Source organism: Vicugna pacos, chromosome 19, assembly GCF_048564905.1.
Source record: "Vicugna pacos chromosome 19, VicPac4, whole genome shotgun sequence".
Classification (NCBI taxonomy): Eukaryota; Metazoa; Chordata; class Mammalia; order Artiodactyla; family Camelidae; genus Vicugna; species Vicugna pacos.
In genome coordinates, this window is record NC_133005.1 from 27,389,865 (window position 1) to 27,407,213 (window position 17,349).

The 17,349-nt window shown below is 40.0% G+C and overlaps 1 protein-coding gene across 2 annotated transcripts in view; it reads right to left on the reverse strand.

Annotated features, from left to right (window-relative positions):
- The window catches only part of NDRG3 (NDRG family member 3), a 60,888-nt gene that overhangs the window by 18,483 nt on the left and 25,056 nt on the right, over positions 1-17,349 (reverse strand). For both annotated transcript variants that reach the window (XM_006202570.4, XM_015237838.3), the window contains 6 exons: positions 7,277-7,382; positions 6,087-6,207; positions 4,660-4,722; positions 3,536-3,596; positions 2,406-2,492; positions 447-503 (listed from right to left, as the gene is read on the reverse strand). In XM_006202570.4, coding sequence (XP_006202632.1) covers positions 447-503; positions 2,406-2,492; positions 3,536-3,596; positions 4,660-4,722; positions 6,087-6,207; positions 7,277-7,382 — 495 coding nt within the window. The remainder of the gene's footprint in view (positions 1-446; positions 504-2,405; positions 2,493-3,535; positions 3,597-4,659; positions 4,723-6,086; positions 6,208-7,276; positions 7,383-17,349) is intronic.

The following is a 17,349-nucleotide window of genomic DNA, read 5'->3' on the forward strand; positions in this document are numbered from 1 at the left end:
AACACATGGGGTTTGAATAAGATCATCTCAAAGGTTCTTTCAGCACTAACATTTCTTGGTTCCTTTTTCTCTGAAATTTCTATTTCTGTGAAGCCTTTCCCAGACCTCAATATAGCTCTAAAGATGTTTGGTGAGGCACGTGATGTTGTCAAACATGAACAGATGGCATGCAGCTTACAGGGAACAGGTTGGGGTGGGGTAGGGGTGGGGGGGCAGGTGGTGCGTGCCTTCTCTCATCTCTCCAAATGCCGGAGCCACGTGGCACTGAGTAAATACCTCTCCTCTAAGACTGGCCTTTGCTGGGCCACATGCATCTCACACGGCACTGGAAGTGTTACCCACTGGGATCAGGTGAGTTCTAAGGCAGCCCGTCTTCCCTGAGGTGAATAAGACTTTTTGCTGGCAAGCCAATAAACACAGCTCTCCTGGCTGGAACGGGAACTTACCTGCCCAAAGTGATGAGCCAAAATAATGTCCACAACATTGGTTGTCAAGCCTGAGAGCTAAAAAGATAAAAAATGTTGTGTCAAGGGAGTAAGCATAGGTAAAAATTTATTAAGCTGTGCACTTTACAGTATATATGTTATCCTTTGACAAAAAAAAAAAACATAACTCAGCGTCACACATTTTCATGAGACAGTGGTTCCAAGAAACACAAGAACAGGAAACAAACGAGAAAAAAAGTGAAGTCTTCCTTCGAGGGTAATGACACAGCCTGCTCTGAAAACAGGTGGCTGCACGAAATGCTGGCTATTACTTCTTTGGAAAGTTGAGACACGGAACTCATGGTTATTAGCTACCTCACTCCTGCCTATATTTCTGCCTTACACTGGATTTATGGCTAATAAGGATTGACTCACAACCATTTCCAAGCCATCCACAAGAAAAAAACACATTTTTCTCCTTTCCTCCAGTTTTTGCTATCTTCATTTCAGGGAGTGGGAGGACATGGCCATGTTTACAGAATGTTCTTGCGTTTTGAATATTTTTCTCCTAATTTTTCCCATTTCAAAACTATGTATATCACAGCCTAATAAATGCATCAATCTGTGTGAATCTGCAGACTGTTAGTCTATTTTCAAAAAAATTCCCAGCTCAAATTATGTTGCTGATTCCCTTTATGGCTTCTTTGTTGAACTTATGCTCAATTCTTACTACTGACTTGGATCAGAGGTGAAGTATCAAGTTGGGGGTGGAGATGGAGGAGAGGAGATACGGGAGACAGACATGGATAAAGGTGGAGCAGGACCACAAGGTCCCAGAAAGATTCAGGAAGAAGTCCAGGAATCTCCACATGGGTTATCAATGATCCACAGGATACAAATTAAATTAGAATTAATAACCAATTTCATTTCATGTTTAATACTCATAAGGTCATTCTGAAGTTTTATAAGAATTTTTATTAAGCTGTTTCACATTATTGAGAATGTTCAGGAAAGTTTTAATGTACTCACAAACTAGACAGGAATCAGAACAAATTCTCAGTAAGTCAGGTTGTAAGAAAATTTCCACAATATTTGGCTATAGCATTGTTAATATATTTCATCCAAAGCTAAGATTTGCATCATTTCTCTAGAAGTTAAACATGGGGAGGAACGGATAAATTTTTTAGAATCTGGTCTGCTAGTAGATGGAATAATTTAATCTTTTAAAATAATTATACAGGGGGAGGGTATAGCTTAGTGGTAGAATGCATGCTTAGCATGCATGAGGTCCTGGGTTCAATCCCCAGTACTTTCACTAAAAAAAATTTTTTTTAATAAATAAAAAGTGAATAGGCAACATTTTTTAAAAATAAAATAACTTATAAAAGAAATACATATTTATCATAGAAAATTAGAAAAATATAGAAAAAAAGAAAAGAATCATCTATAATGCTACCAGCCAAAGATGTAACTACTCGTAACAAATTATTTTCCCTTATGCATGTATGTATTTAACAAAACATTATTGTCTGTTTTTTAAACATGAGAATTTTCTCATTTCCTTAAATAAACAAGACATTTTTTTGGTCGCCTATTATTCCATTCATGAATGAGATTCATAGACAATGGTGAATGAAAGAAGGGAGATGCAAAAGAATACATACTCAAAAAAATTACATATTCTATTATTCCAATTATATGACACTTAAGAATAGATAAAACCAATCTATTTTGTGAAAGAACTCAGAATAACAGTTACTTCTGGGAAAGGGAGAAAGTATTAATTCAGTACAGAGCTGGAAATATTCTGTATATTGACTGGGTGGTGATTACATGTGTAAACATTCACTAAGCTGTATACTTAAAACTTCTTGCCCTTAACTGTATATACCTCAATGAAAAAGTGAAAATAAAAAACAGGTAAGAAGCCATTTTGAGAAGGGACCAAGAGATGAGCCAATGGACACCATCTGGTCTTACTTTGGAAGCTGCCCAGTCAATCCAGCCTTTGGCGCAAGGGTCAACGTTAATGAGCACGAGACCTTCCACGAGCTCCGGGTAATTGAGCTGAAATGAGACAAAGACAACTATATGAGAGCCCCTCCCCCAGCTTCTTCTGAAAATACTGGAACCTGGCTCATCAGCTCTTACTAGGCCTCAGTGCCTCAGATCTGAACGTAAGAAAGGTCAGAGAGGTGCCAGGGAGGACATTTAGAAAAACAGCTCTTTAAATCTAAATCAGCGTCTGGAAAACCAGCTTCTTAAGTCGCTATCAGAGGATCCTGCCCTGCAAGGATCTATGGGGGAGACAGTTTTTTATTTCCAAAGCAGAGGAGGGCACCTGGTATCTCTATAGTTGCTGCGCTCATGGTGGGCAGGGGGGCGCGGGGCGGGAATCTCCCCTGCTGGGGCAGTGCCCTTGGACTTCGTGGCACAGGGGCTGCTGAGCTTAGACTGGCTATTTCGTACGTATACACTTACACACTAGGGGTTTAGGTTTTCTCCCTAAAACCACATAAATAGGTTTATGAAGGCATCTGAGAGTTCCTTAAATAAAAATCAATATGAACATTTCTATGCAAACTCAAAACTCTTCAGCTTACTATTTTCCCTTTGATTATGCCAATTATGCTCAATATAGAAAATCTGATTAACAGATAAATTATAAAAAGCAGAAAATAAAACCTCATAGTATCTTACCACACACACAACAACAATCCCTGTTAGCATTTTGGTATGTTTTCTCCCAGTTCTTTCCTATGCTTACTTATGTGCATCTGTATTCTAAACTTTTTGTTAAGGTTATAAAGTATGTGAAATTGCATACCATTATATGCTCTTCTTACAAAATTTTAATGGCTGTGTGAAACTCCACCATAAGTATTCCCTAAGAATTGCTTTTTACTGATGCTGTATGGCCCTCACTTGTGATTTTTCAGGTGCTGCAAGTACAGAGTAAGGCTTTACACAAACCTGTGTCTGTTGTTGACAGAATTTACAGAAAAACTGACCTAAGACACACAACAGTTCCTTGTCATTTAACACGGCAGTAAGAGCTATGACCTAGGCCGTGCCCCAAGGGCATTGAGACTAATCTTCCATGTACTTACTGCAAATCTGCTGAGGATGTAAGCTCCAGCTCCAACTCCAACCCCAATGATGCTTTTCAGACTGTGAACGGGACACACCAACATGGACAGGGTTAACTCATTTGGAGGTAGTGTGGCATCATGGAAAGAATACAACTGGATTCAAATCTGGCTCTCATGCTTACTGGATGTAGAATCTGGTCAAGTTTCTCTAATTTCCTGAGCCTGAGTTCCCTATCTAAAAAACAAGGATACGACCACCGACTTCTAAGTTGATTTTAAGGGTTAAATGAAATATGATTAAAACCTGGGCGTCACCCTTGACAGTTCACTATCACCTCCATGTCCAACCCATCAGCAGTTCCTACAGAGTCCACCTTCAAAACATTTCCATCTGCCTCCACCTACTTCATTCCACCCCCTGGGCAACAGCCAGTACCAAGCCATCGTTATTACTTGCCAGACTGCTGTAATGGTCTCCCTGCTTTTTCTCATTTACTGCTCTCTAAACCATTCTCTCCACAGCTACAGTAATCCTTTTAAAAAATGTAAATGGCTTTACTGATGTGCAATTTATGTATCTAGAGTGACCATTCTGAAAGGCTAAAATGGATATCACCCCCCTACTTAAAACCCTTCAGTGTTTTTCCCTTTGTCTTTTGAATAAAATCACAATTCTTACCTGATCTGTGAGACCTATGTTATCTGGTCCTTGTCTACTTCTCGAATTTCACCCTGTGCCTTTCTCCCACTTGCTCACTTGCTCTCGGGCCTTTTCAGCTTATTCCTTCTGCCTGGAATCCCCGTGCCCTGGCTCTTTCTAGGTAGCTCCTTTTTCTCCTCCAGGTGTCAACCTACATAACTCCTTCTTAGAGAGGCATGCCTCAGTTCACCTTATTGGTGCGGATCCTGCCCCCATTCCCTGCCGCAACATCCCCACTGACTTCTGCTCTACCACCTAAGTTGTGAATTTTGTTTGCTTACCTGTTAATTATTTCCCCACTAAAATGTAAGCTTCACACTCCACAAGGGTAGTGACCACACTGTTTTGCTCACCATCATACCCCTATAGATCAGACACACAGTACAAAGTGTGAAAAACAAAAAACCAAAAACCACGTGGGAGAATTGCAGAATGAACTCACTTTAAGTGGGTGAGAACAGAAAGCAGCATTTCAGCCAGCTCATCCATTGTGGGGTACTGGTACCTGAAATCCAGAAGGATATCTCCTGAATTAGAATGCACTCACACTTCCCAATCACTAGAACGGCTAGAAAAGCACAGGGTTCTAGGCAAAAGCACTCCGTTTGTCAAAGGAGGTGATGTGGTACCTGGAAATGACTGTGGCATACTGTGCGATTCTCTACAACTGCCACATTAAGAAGAAAGTAAAACAAAAACAAAAACAAAAACAAAAACACAAAAACAAACCCTATATTTTTCTATATCCTAAAAGAGCAATCTCTGGAACCAGAGGAAGTCATGTGCAAAAACAGGAAACATGGCTCTCTCTAGGGTATTTCCAAACCCCTAATAATCACTCCAGTTGGGGTTCAGGTTTAGTAAACTTTCAGCGGTAAGAGTCAACTGAGGAAGTGGCTCTTGGTCTGCTGCTTATGTCAGGCAGCTAAATCCACAAGTAAACAAAGCTTTACTGGGCTTCAGCACATGGTCACAAATCCTGGGCTCTGCACTATAAATGCCGATTGGTATTACTTAGGCCTAGGATAACACGGTTACTTTATTATTTACTTTTGAATTTGGTTTATGATACAAACTACTGGTCAAACAAGCCCAGGAACTGACTCAGGCTAGGAATCCAGGAAAAGCAGGGAGAAAGTATGTAAGGCACTGTCAGGATATTATTTAAGTACTATATAAGTGTTGGCTGTTACTCATCTGCCAGGGTCTGTTTCCCAGCAGTCACTGGCAAAGGCAGCTCCGCAGATGAGTAAAGGGAGAGGGGAGGAATTAGCATTCCACAGCCCGCGCTTTCACTCCTCCAAGGTCTTCTCAATAATTATAATGCCCGGGGAAAAGCCATGCAAAGCAGGCTTAGCATGAGGCTGAGAGCTCCACGTCCAAGTAAAATGCACCTCTGAATTGGAATAAACGGTTACACCAACATTCAAATTCTGTCACCAGACTGGAGGGAAGGGCAGGGTGCACCCAGGAAGCGTGGAGGGATCTGTGTTTGGGCCTAGGTAGTTGGGAGCTTCAGGGAGGGACATAAAAATGACAGATTTTAAATAGATGAGGAAGGGGACAGATAAGAGACAGTGAGAACTGGATGTTCCAGACCCTTGTGCCTTGTGCCTTGTGCTTTTATAAAGGCCATCCACGGAGGGTCATTCCTGGATACAGGAAACCATGCAGTTTTCCTGAACAGACTGTGCGTAACAGTCCTCTCAGAGCGAGGAGAGAAAGTACGTGGATGGTCAGTTGATGAGCATAACCTACAGGCTGTGCTACAATCAGCTGGGAGGGAAGCACACGTTACTTGGCTCACTGGAGCTCAGTTGCCCGCTCTCTGAGAGCATGTCTTCCAGAAGGTCTTGCTTGTGGTCTTACCCAGTTGGGAAAGGGGGTGCACCTTCCTGCTGGCCTGGAGCGTCCACATGACAGACAGCAAAATGCTGGGTGATCTCCTGCATATCCTCAAAGTTAAAGAACGCATTGAAACAGGACTTATCTGCAAAAGTAAAAATACTCGTAAGTCACAGGCTCTTCATTTCTCCCCAGTTTTCCTCCACTCAATAAATTCCACATCATCATCTCTTTTACTCCCTTTGAATCACTGTCCCACTAAAGTGAGGTGTCCGAACAATCTGCATGATCCAAGCTGCCCTAGAAGCTAAATATCAGATGTCTCAATTACTTGAAAACAACTAATCCTCAATTCTACACAATGTCTAGAGTGGAAGCCAATCCTGGTGTTGCACAAAACAATCTTACACCCATAATACTGTCATTTTTCATGTATCTTATGCCCCTACCCAACACAGAGACACTGACCATATCCCAGGAACCTGGCTACAGTGAGTAACTTGGGCTGCTTACACTTACCATGGGGAAGACTGTCTGTCGGCAAAACTGCTGGGGTGCAGGGGAGGGTTGCTGCTTCAATTTCTACCCTGTTGGTGTAACGGCTTAAATTCCTTTTCATGCTAAAGAGGCCACAAAAGCTCCAACACTAGACTGTAGCCTCCAATGCAGGTCACCTCTGAAAGCCAGAGGAGTGTGGAAAAAAAGGCATGTACACAGACTCTGTGTGCCTGGGGCTAGGGCCACAACCTTACACTGCCATCCAGAAAAATCCACTTAAAGTCACTGATGACAGGCTGTAGCAAGAATACTTTTACTAATTCACTGAAGAGCTCACAACAAAGTTCAGTTCAAATAATTTTCTAACCTGAATTATGAAAAAAACCAAGTATAGATTAAAAAAAAAAAAGCAACTGATTTCAGTTCTACTTCCTTAACCAGTTCATCATACAATCTTCAGTCCTTTAGCAGATATGACACATATGAGACACAGTGACAGATAATTCTAGTATCCTCTCCCCAAATGGATTTTCCCTGCACACTTCCCAGGAACTTTAATTCTGCCATGAACACATGTAGCACGAGGAGGGAAGGTTAAGGCAGAGAGGAGAAAACCTATGCTCTATTAGAATAGTGGGGTTTCTTGTGCGCTTTTTAAAAATAGACAAAGATTACGAATCATAATAAAAAGGGAAGGTATAAAATCAAATACATACGATTGAGGCCAATGTCATGGTATGTCAGAATAACTGGTCTGTTTCCCTTCGGTAGGCCTCTGATAGTGACGTGGACCATACCATGAGTTGTTTCTATATCATGTTCCTGTAACAAGAGAATGTAAAGGTCTCAGCAAAGGCAGAATGGACCTCCCAGGCTGCTGAAGTGTCACAACACCTGATTCATCGTTCTTTCCCACTATTCACATCACTGAATTATAAGCCCACCAGAGAGACGTTATATTACACAGAATATTCCTACTTTCTAATTCCTTTTGCATGTAACAGGAAAACAAACAAGGGAAGAACACATCTTATCTACAAAGTTCACTTTCTTAAGTGGGAAAAGTCAGGGATCTGTTGAGAATATGGTTACGGCAAGGAGATCAGCAAGTTGAGTAATGAGCCAGGTAGGACCCGGGGAAAGGAAAGTTAAGGAAGCAGAAGATCTGAAGAAGCTACTGAGTAAAAAAGGCAGATGCTTCAGAGCCTCTAAATGCGTGTTCAGCTACTGAAGTTCAGTAGACATCTAAAGATTCTCCCCTTTCCTGGGAGCTGCCCTGCTGTGTCATCTACACACTACAGGAATGGTCCTTGGCTGCCCTGTTTGCCAACTATAATTTATGGCCATGGCTTCCTGGACTCAGGTGGGCATTTGGTCCATGCTAGGTCAGCATCCTTCCCTGAGAATTTGTAACTGGCAGTAAGAGACTCCATCCTCAGCTTGGTTCTCTTGCAAAGAGAAGAAAACTTGGAACTTATAGTAGGTATTTCCACAACTCTAATTCCTGGTTCCAGCTGTGTGTGCTCTTAAGTTCTGAAACATCCCTGCACTGCCTCTGTTTTAAGCTATTTGGGTGGGTTTGTTCCCTGCATCCCAAAGGATTCTCACCAAGGCAACAAGTAAAGTTTAAGATGTAGTCAGAGCAGAGCTCAGGAACTGAATAAAGCTGTCGTAAGATGCAGTCAGAGCTGCTGGGAACTGCACTAAGAGTGGCTGGGTGGAAAAGAAAGAGACTGTAGAAAAGTTAACTGAGATTTATTCTAGTCTTCTTCAACATCTGTATTTCTCAAAAATAAAAAACTATCATGCCTAGTCTAGTGAATTTTTGCTGACAAAGTCAGTACCGATCTTAGAAAAGACAAGATTAACTTTGTCAATAAGATTCTCAGCAAAAGCAAAGGACTTCAAGGCCAGTCATAGCTCAGTGGTAGAGTGCATGTTTAGCATGCACAAGGTCCTTGGTTCAATCCCCAGTACCTCCATTAAAAAATTTTTTTTAATTAAAAAAAAAAAAAGGAAAGGACTTCCAACTTAATTTCCTATTGAACAATGAACCTCATCAGAGTCTTGGTTCTTGTGGAGCACAGAACAATTTTATGCTAACTGAACATCAGTGTATCTCAAATTATAGGCCTCACGCTGGAGTTGATCTCTCTATCAGATCAAACCACCAGTGACTCAATGTTTCTGCTATTCTCTTAACTGCTTGCTGCCTTCTATTCGAGCCTACTCAAAGAGAAGTTAAGAAATGAAGGAGAGAATCGGGCACTGTGAACTAGCTATGAAATAAAATACAGGGTTTGGATGGGAGGAATATAAAGACACAAATTCCTGTTGCAGAATGAACATTTCCCGTGTAGTAATCTCAGACTTATTGAGGAACCCCCTCCACCAACACCAGGCTCATTCATTAAACAATTATGTATTTACTGAAGCTCCACTACCAGACCCTGGACTGAGCTCTGAGGACAAAACAGTAAACAAGAGATGTGATCCCTGCTCTAACAGAGATTATGTTCTAGACAGGGAGGCAGACAATAAACACACAAATCAGCCAATTCATAATAACAGCTTGTGATGAGTGCCGTGAAAGAAATAAATAGGATACTATGGTAGAAAATTGAGGAAGAAGACATTTATTCTATTAGTAGTCAGGAAAGTGCAAATTAAATTCAATGAGATGTGATTTCATACATACCAGAAGGGAAAAACTTTAAAGTCAGATAATGCCAAGTGTTGGCCAAGATGTAGAGAAATAAAGATTCTCATATGCTGTTGGTGGGCATGTAGACTGGAACAACTACAATTATAGTTTGGTAATTTTTAGTGAAGTTAAGAGGTGTCTACCCTACAGAAGTTTTACTTTTAGGTATAATCTAAAGAAATTCTCAAACATGCACACACGCACAAAAAGATACACAGAGATGTACATGCAGTCTTATTTTTAATGTCAAAAAACTGAAGTAGCCTAAATAGTCATCAAATAGGGAAACAAAGAAATTATGACCTATTCATATAATGAAATACAGATAAAAATGAACAAACTAGAACTGTAAGCATTAATACATAGAGAAAATCCTGAAAACACAATGCTGAGTAGAAACGCAGAAGTTTATGTGTATGATACACGACGTATGTAGATTTTTTAAAAAGCAACACTATATAGATAGTACATGTTTGCATACATATATTTAAAGCATGAAAACTTGGAGAAGGAACATGCACTACCTTTAGGACTTGATTCCCTCGGAGGTGATATATTCAGAAAGGGAACTTAAGCAGGCTTCTCTCTCATGTTTTATCTTTTGAGAGAAAAAATAAAGAGGGAGAGAGAGAGAAGCCAGCTCCTGCCAGATGAGTGACACTGCAGGAGAACTCAAATTGTAGGTAATACACAACGATCTGTTATCTTTACAGTCTAGTTGCTAGAGCCTTCCTTCTGTCATATCCAAGCACACAGTCTGGCTTAGATACCCTGGCTTGGCCTCAGCTGTACTACTGAGAACTGAAGAAAAAACCCAGTTTACAGTTTGGCCCTAAGGTTAGCAGGACCTCCCAAGGCCTGGTGATTGATGGGGATGGTGTGTGTGGTGGCAGCTGGTTGGGGTGGAGTGCGGAGAGGGATAGTGAGCTGTCAGGGAAGTTCAGGAGGAGGATGAAAAGGGAGATGTAACAGATGGGGCAAAAGGGAAGACATTAAAAGTAGACGAGGCAATAGGGCAAATTACTTTGTTCTTTCATAATCTGGGTGAAATTCACAGTTAAAATTGGCTTATAAAGTTTCTGCTCTTTATGGATATCTCAGCCCCTACCTCCCCATAATGCCCTCAACTGCAATAACGACCAAAGTATGAAAGGGCCAAGAGTCCTGGGCCCTACCCGTCAATCCTGTTGCCCTATTTGGAGCCACCCTCAGTCGTCAGTGTCTCATATAGTTTCTCTTCATTTTCGAAGTATCTGAATGTTCTTAGAATAAAGAAGATGAAAAGAAAGCAGACATTCACCTCCATGTGGTCTTGTAAAGACATCCTATGTGAACTCGTGTGTGAATGGCTTGAACAACTCTCCATTTGGAGATGAGTGTGCAGAGACCCTGGCTACGGAGCTGATTTAATGGTCAGGCCACTGCAGGGGACCCTTCTGCTTTAGCCAACTATCTTCTGCTTCACTGGCTGCTTCTCCAGTTACCTCCCCCTTCGCCCCAGTGTTCCAGAGGGTGTGACTGCACAATCAGAGTGTCTAATGGGCTCTGGTCATAGATCTTTCCCAGCACTCTGATTGCCTACCACCTCCAAGGCTACATACTTCTGAATGTGATCCCTTATTCTCCAGGCTTACGAAGCAACCTGACATCCTATTGATCCCCAACACACTTCTCCATCCTGGGCTGCCTCTCCCCCTTAATCAAAAATGTAGTTTAAGAGTCAGTTTAAGAATTTAAGAGTTTAGGATATCACCATTAATTGACAATAATCAATTTTCACCTTTGCTCTCAGTCCCCTTTCTTCAGCTAAATGTGCTATCACCTGAGTTATACAACCTGACTTGGTATCTCCTCTGAACTTCGTTAAATTTTGATCTTGTTAAGCCTGTTAGTGCTTCTTCCTCTCTGGCCAGTCTGAAAGAGTTTCGGTAAACTTGTATGGCAACATACCCTTGGAAACATATAGTATGAATTTTACTCTGTTTCTAATAAGCAGGCTACTGTGTGAGCCTTGGGTAAAGTTTTTGTTATTTATCATATAGGACAATTTAATATAATACTCCCATTACCTCACCTCTGTGTAGTTGTATAAAATTCATTTGCATGACCTCTTTTAATCCCGTAGTGAAAGAATCTGCCTCCACAATTACTCAGCCTTCTGCCTATTAGTAAATCATTCTCCTTTTTAAAGTTCTATAATACACTTTTCCGGACTCTAGCTTCAGCTCTCCTCTCTTACCAATTATATCTTTCAGTCTAGTTCAATCAACACTCTTTCAGACACCTACTTTTACTGTTCAACTACCCACACGCTCAGACTTCTCACTAATTATGCTCTTCATTTGAAAGCTTCCTCTGCAATATGTCAACATAAAATCTATCTTTTCCTCCTTCAAAGCCAACTCCAATATCTTTTCACATAGCCTTAGTTAACAATGAAGAAGAAAAAGAGTGAATGATTATTTAACCCAGTCAACATCCCAAAACACCTTTAGAACATGGACTCTCTAGGAAAGTTTAGGTAGGAAGGGGTCTGGGTTTAGCCAATTCAAACACTCCATTCTCTGGCCAGTGAGTGGTCCAGGGATGTGCATGTGACACCCCCCCCCCATGAGACCCATGCTAAGCCAACAAGACTCCTCCACTGGCCTTTTCCTTCAAGTTACAGGTAAAGATCTTCTCTCAGCAGTGAGGCTGCGAAGCTGGAAGGATACGAATTTTGAGCATTTGGCAGCCATCATGCCCATGGTGAGACAGAGCTTGTCAGAGAAAGAAATCCTCTAGTGACAGGAGAAAGGGGAACTGAGATTGGAGTTGGTGATAAAAAGGGCCTTAATATTTTCTATAAGATGCTTTTTTTATCCCCAAATGAGAATAAAGTCACCTATACCCTCAGAACTTAATAATCAACCTCCCCCTCTTCCTCCCCATAAAACAACAAAACCAAACCAAAAGGGGACAGGTGCATATCTCAAGGGGAGAACCTGTGAACAAAGGCCATCAGAAAGGAAAAGCACAAAGCAGAAGTGTGGGTAGGTCAGCAATAATTCCAGTTTTCCTGGGTATGCGTGGGGTCCACAAAGCGAAGCAGTGGGACGAAAGGCTGAAAGGGGGACTGGGGCCACGTTCACATCCTTCAAGCCAAGGGGAGGAGCGTGGAACTGGTCAAGCCCTCTAACACAGAAGGCAGTAGGTTGTTGAATCTCAGCTCTTTCCAGACACCTCTTTTCTGTGGAAGGAACTTTCAGTTATTTGTTTCACCTAATTCTTATTTCATAACAGAGCCCATTCACCAAGTGATCTGCAAGGGTTTAAAGCTGTTTATACCCCTTTGGAAGAGGCAGTTGCATACATACATTTGAACTGTGAAACTAAAGATCAGTCCTCACAGGAATGTCCTATCAATCAGTCCTCTACACAGTTACTGCAGTTTAAACAGTCAGCATGAAATTACTCAGCCCTTAGCCAGGCCTGCATTACCACAGGAGCAAGAACGCCATTCTTGTGAGTTCACTCCATTATCAGCCTCTTCTACAGGAATGATATATCCTGGCAGAGAGCAGCTTTTCACTCTCCATTAATATTTATTGAGTACCCCTCTGGTAAAAGTGTTAGGCAATTTGACAAGATATGTCCAGAGCCTTAAGTATGTTCAATCCAAGAATCCATCTAAGGAAGGGGGGAGGGTATAGCTCAGTGGTAGGGTGCATGCTTAGCATGCAAGAGGTCCTGGGTTCAATCCCCAGTATCTCTGTTAAAAAATAAATAAATCAATGAACCTAATCACCTCCCCCTCAACAAGAATCCATCTACGGAAATAATCCAATGTGTACATAAAATTTATGCACGAAAGCGTTCAGTGAACTGAATATATTGTAAGCAATCTAACTTCTAAAAATAATGGAATAGTTAAGTCATGGTATAGCCATCTGATGAAATAACAGGCAGTCATTAGAGATTAGTTTCTCATGAGAGTTTTAAAATGACATAGAAATGAGATTGTGTTCTAGTATTGTCAGAAACGGAGATACAAAATTGTACACCCAGGGGGAGAGGATAGCTCAGTGGAAGAGTATGTGCCCAGCAAGCACAAGGTCCTGGGTTCAATCCCCAGTACCACCTTTAAAAATAAATAAATAAATAAAAACCCAATTATCTTCCTCCCAAATAAAATAATAAATTTAAAAAATAATAACAAAAGAGAATAATCCAAAATTGTATATCCAGTGTGACCAACCATACACATTTTAAAATTATTTTTATAAAAATTACACACACACACACCTCAATATTAAACATATTTACATGGTCGTCCCTGGATTCTAGGATTATGAGCTTTTCTCTAGCTATTTAAAATTCTCTGTGCTTTCTAAATACTCAACTATAAGCGTGTACTCTTATGATAACAGAATATAAAAGTAAAAACTAGAAAGAAGTATAATAAAGCATGGCTATCTCTAGGTAGCAGGATTATAGGTAACCTTTATTTTTACACTTTTCTGAATTTCCTAAATTGTTTATTATACACAACATACAGCATATTTATTTATGTCATATGCAAACATTAAACATTACACATAAAGTTTCAGAAATATGTGAGAAATAACAATGATGACGTTTATACAAACATGATTATAACTTCATAAAAAGTACGTGTGGGGGGGTGGGAAGGGACAGATTGGGATTTCAAAATGTAGAACAGATAAACAAGATTATACTGTATAGCACAGGGAAATATATACAAGATCTTACGGTAGCTCACAGGAAAAAAAATGTGACAATGAATATATATATATATGTTCATGTATGACTGAAAAATTGTGCTCTTCACTGGAATTTGACACGACATTGTAAAATGATTATAACTCAATAAAAAATGTTTAAAAAAAAGTATGTGTGCATGTAGAGAAGCACTGGAATTGTCTATGGGGAGAGTTGTTTGAAAATTAAAAGCAGCTTTGTGTACTTTTTTGTAAAGTTAAACATTGATTCCCCCAACTGCCCAATATTTTATCTTGAAAACTTTCAAACATACAGCCAAGTTGAAATAATTTTAACACCTGTATATGTACTGCCTGGATTCTGCCATTGATATTTTACTATATTTGATTATCATACACCTGTCATTCCCCTCAATCCACCTTACTAATCCACGTTTTTTTAATTACAGTATTGTTGATTTACAATGTTATACTAGTTTCAGGTATACAACACAGTGGTTCAAAAATTTTATAGATTACACTCCATTTAAAGTTTTTATGAAATATTGGTTATATTTCCTGTGTTGTACAATATGTCCTTGTAGGTTATTTATTTTATACATAGTAGTTTGTACCTCTTAACCCCTAGTTGTAATTACTTTTTTAAAGCAATATATCATATACACAGAGAAGCTATACCATTTGTCTCAGCTCTAATTCCAAATTTTCAAACAGTCTCACAAGCAGAGGAAAATTAAGCAGCACTAAAGCAGACTGATGGACAATAAGCCTACTGATTCATTGTTTCAACTGGCAGAAGGCCTTCTCCTTTCTCATCAATTCTAAGCATGTAACCTCTAACAACTTCCCTCATTACTCTATACCCAAATATAACTGCTGTTTGCCTCAGGGGAGCTATATAGCAATGAAGTCACTAGGACAATCAAAGAACCAAGAGAAATGGTACAATTTTAACTATATTTTCAATTATTCAAACAAACAAACAAAAAGCATGTAGCTGATTAGTAAAGAAAACAGAGCAGGGGGCAGGGAGCCAGGGAAGGCAGTTCAGACTAAATTTATAAGCTTGGTTGTGATGCTAAAATAACTTCCCAGGATATCACCCAAGATTCTTTAAAGATTTTTCTGAGTCAAGACAGATCAGAAGGAAGCGCTGATTAACTGGCTTCCGTTAACCCTGTGCCATAGTTATGCTAACAAACAAAACCAATGACACGGCTGAATACCTTTCCTAAGTGACAATGCTGGATTTAGATTTGCTCTGCTTTGTCTCCTAAGAATGCACAGTGGTTTCCAGGAAGCCTTCAGGCAAACTGGGCCACTCTAGACTTCTCAAGTCACAGTTCCTACCTCCTGGATCTTTTATCATCTGTCTCTAGACTCCTGACCCAGTCTCCAGAACATCACATAAACCTTTAACAAAGAGATAGATGGGAAAGGCAACAGAAGAGTATTCATGAGTGCTGAGAGGAGGAAAAAAGGAGAGCCTATGATTTTTTTCCTTCTTTAGAACACAGAGACCATGTACATTCAAAACCAGTGACAGACATGTGACAAATAGTGACAAACACTTGCCATCATTTTATTTGTATCAGAACTGAATGTAAAGTTATATTTAATGAGGCTAGAATATGTTATATTAAAACTTCATCCAAAATATCAAGAATTTTTGCCAGACTATTTTTAAGCCTTAATATTAAAAAGTGATTGATAATTATATTTCTAAAACTCAATTTCATTTATATCTAAGTATATTTATCTGCGAAAAAAATCCTAAAGGATATATACCAAAATATTAACACTGGTGAGGTAACAGGTGATTTTTATTTATTTACTTTTTGGTATTTTCTTATCTATTTTGCAATAAGCACATTTTTTTAAATAGTCCAATTTGGGTTTGGGAGGGGATGCTCAATTTGATGGAAATAAATGCTTCCACACTTTTAGGTGAGAGTATATATATACTAATTCTGGAATTCCTCACCTTAAATGTTACTGTCAACCTCTCAAATGATCTCCTTCTAGGTAAATTATATCAAATATTAACAGCAATCAAGTTCAACTGGTTCAACCTAGGATCCAAACCACAACTGAAGTCAGATCAAATTAAAAACAACTAAACCCAAACTTGATTGCCACCACGTACCAAAAAATAATAACTTTCTTGTTTTTGAGCAAAGAGTCTATAGCAACTGATTCCCTAACAACACCAGGCTGATTCTGTTGTAAAGGTAAAGTACACCAAACAGTCACACCAAGAGATGTTTGGCATGAGATTCAAAAATCTGTAACAATGCTATGAGCCCTCCCCTTCCAAAGTGAGTCCTGCCAAGGAACCCCAGCTTTACATACAACTCAACTCCTTGCCACATCTCAGCTCTGGCCATTTCCAGGTAAGAAAGAACGGGCAATGGATTCAGGACGAATGGGGTTTCTTAACCCTAATTCCACCCAATGGAAAGTTACAGAACCTGATTCTCAATTTCTTCATTTATAATAAAAACCACCTTGTGATACTGCTCCAAGGACTGGAGATGATGTATGTTCAGTATCTACAGTAGATACCCAATAAGTCATTATGCTATGACTGGTTTGCCTATGAGATAGATATTACTTCTTCATTTTGAGGCTAATACTATATGGAGAGATTTCACTGTGCTTAACATAAAATGCATACCTGAAAATATCCACTTGCCTGGGGGTGTACAAGTTGGCTGAATCCTGTACGCAAGGAAGTTCACTTCCCTGCACCTTCCCTTCCCGCCTAGTCTACTTCACGTTGCTGCGGACAGCCACTGTTATGACCTCTACCTCAAAAGTAGGAGAGTCACGGGCTTATAAGGTTCCCATTTCCATGCACTCAGTCCTTCCCGTTTCTTTCAGGGCCAGTCAAGGGATAAAGCAGGAAGACGGCTAGCTGCTGGTTCACTTTACTGATTTCCAAAGTGGCAATAGAGCTACAGGCAAAAGCAGACTAAGAAGAACAGTTTATCATTTAAGAAAATACTGATGCGTCAGGCTGAATTTTGCGTTTCCAAAGATAAAACCAAGAGATGGCTGCAGTTTGCATTAATAAAGCTTAATTTGGCCTTTTCTTTTAGGAAAAGATTTTGTTGTTGGTGAGTCTCCCCTTCAAATTCCCCTCCCCCACCTTTTCTGCAGTGAGGTGACAACCGTCTATTTGATGTCTGTGACCAGGGTATCCAACATCATTTGAGGAAAGATCTTAATTTCAAAAAGAGAGCTCCACCCAATAACCTGCAACCACAGAACAGGTACTGGGCAGGCAATTTTTGAACACAATAGCTAATCATTTTAAATAAACTAGATCCAATAACCAAAAGAACATGAAGGAGTCATGATT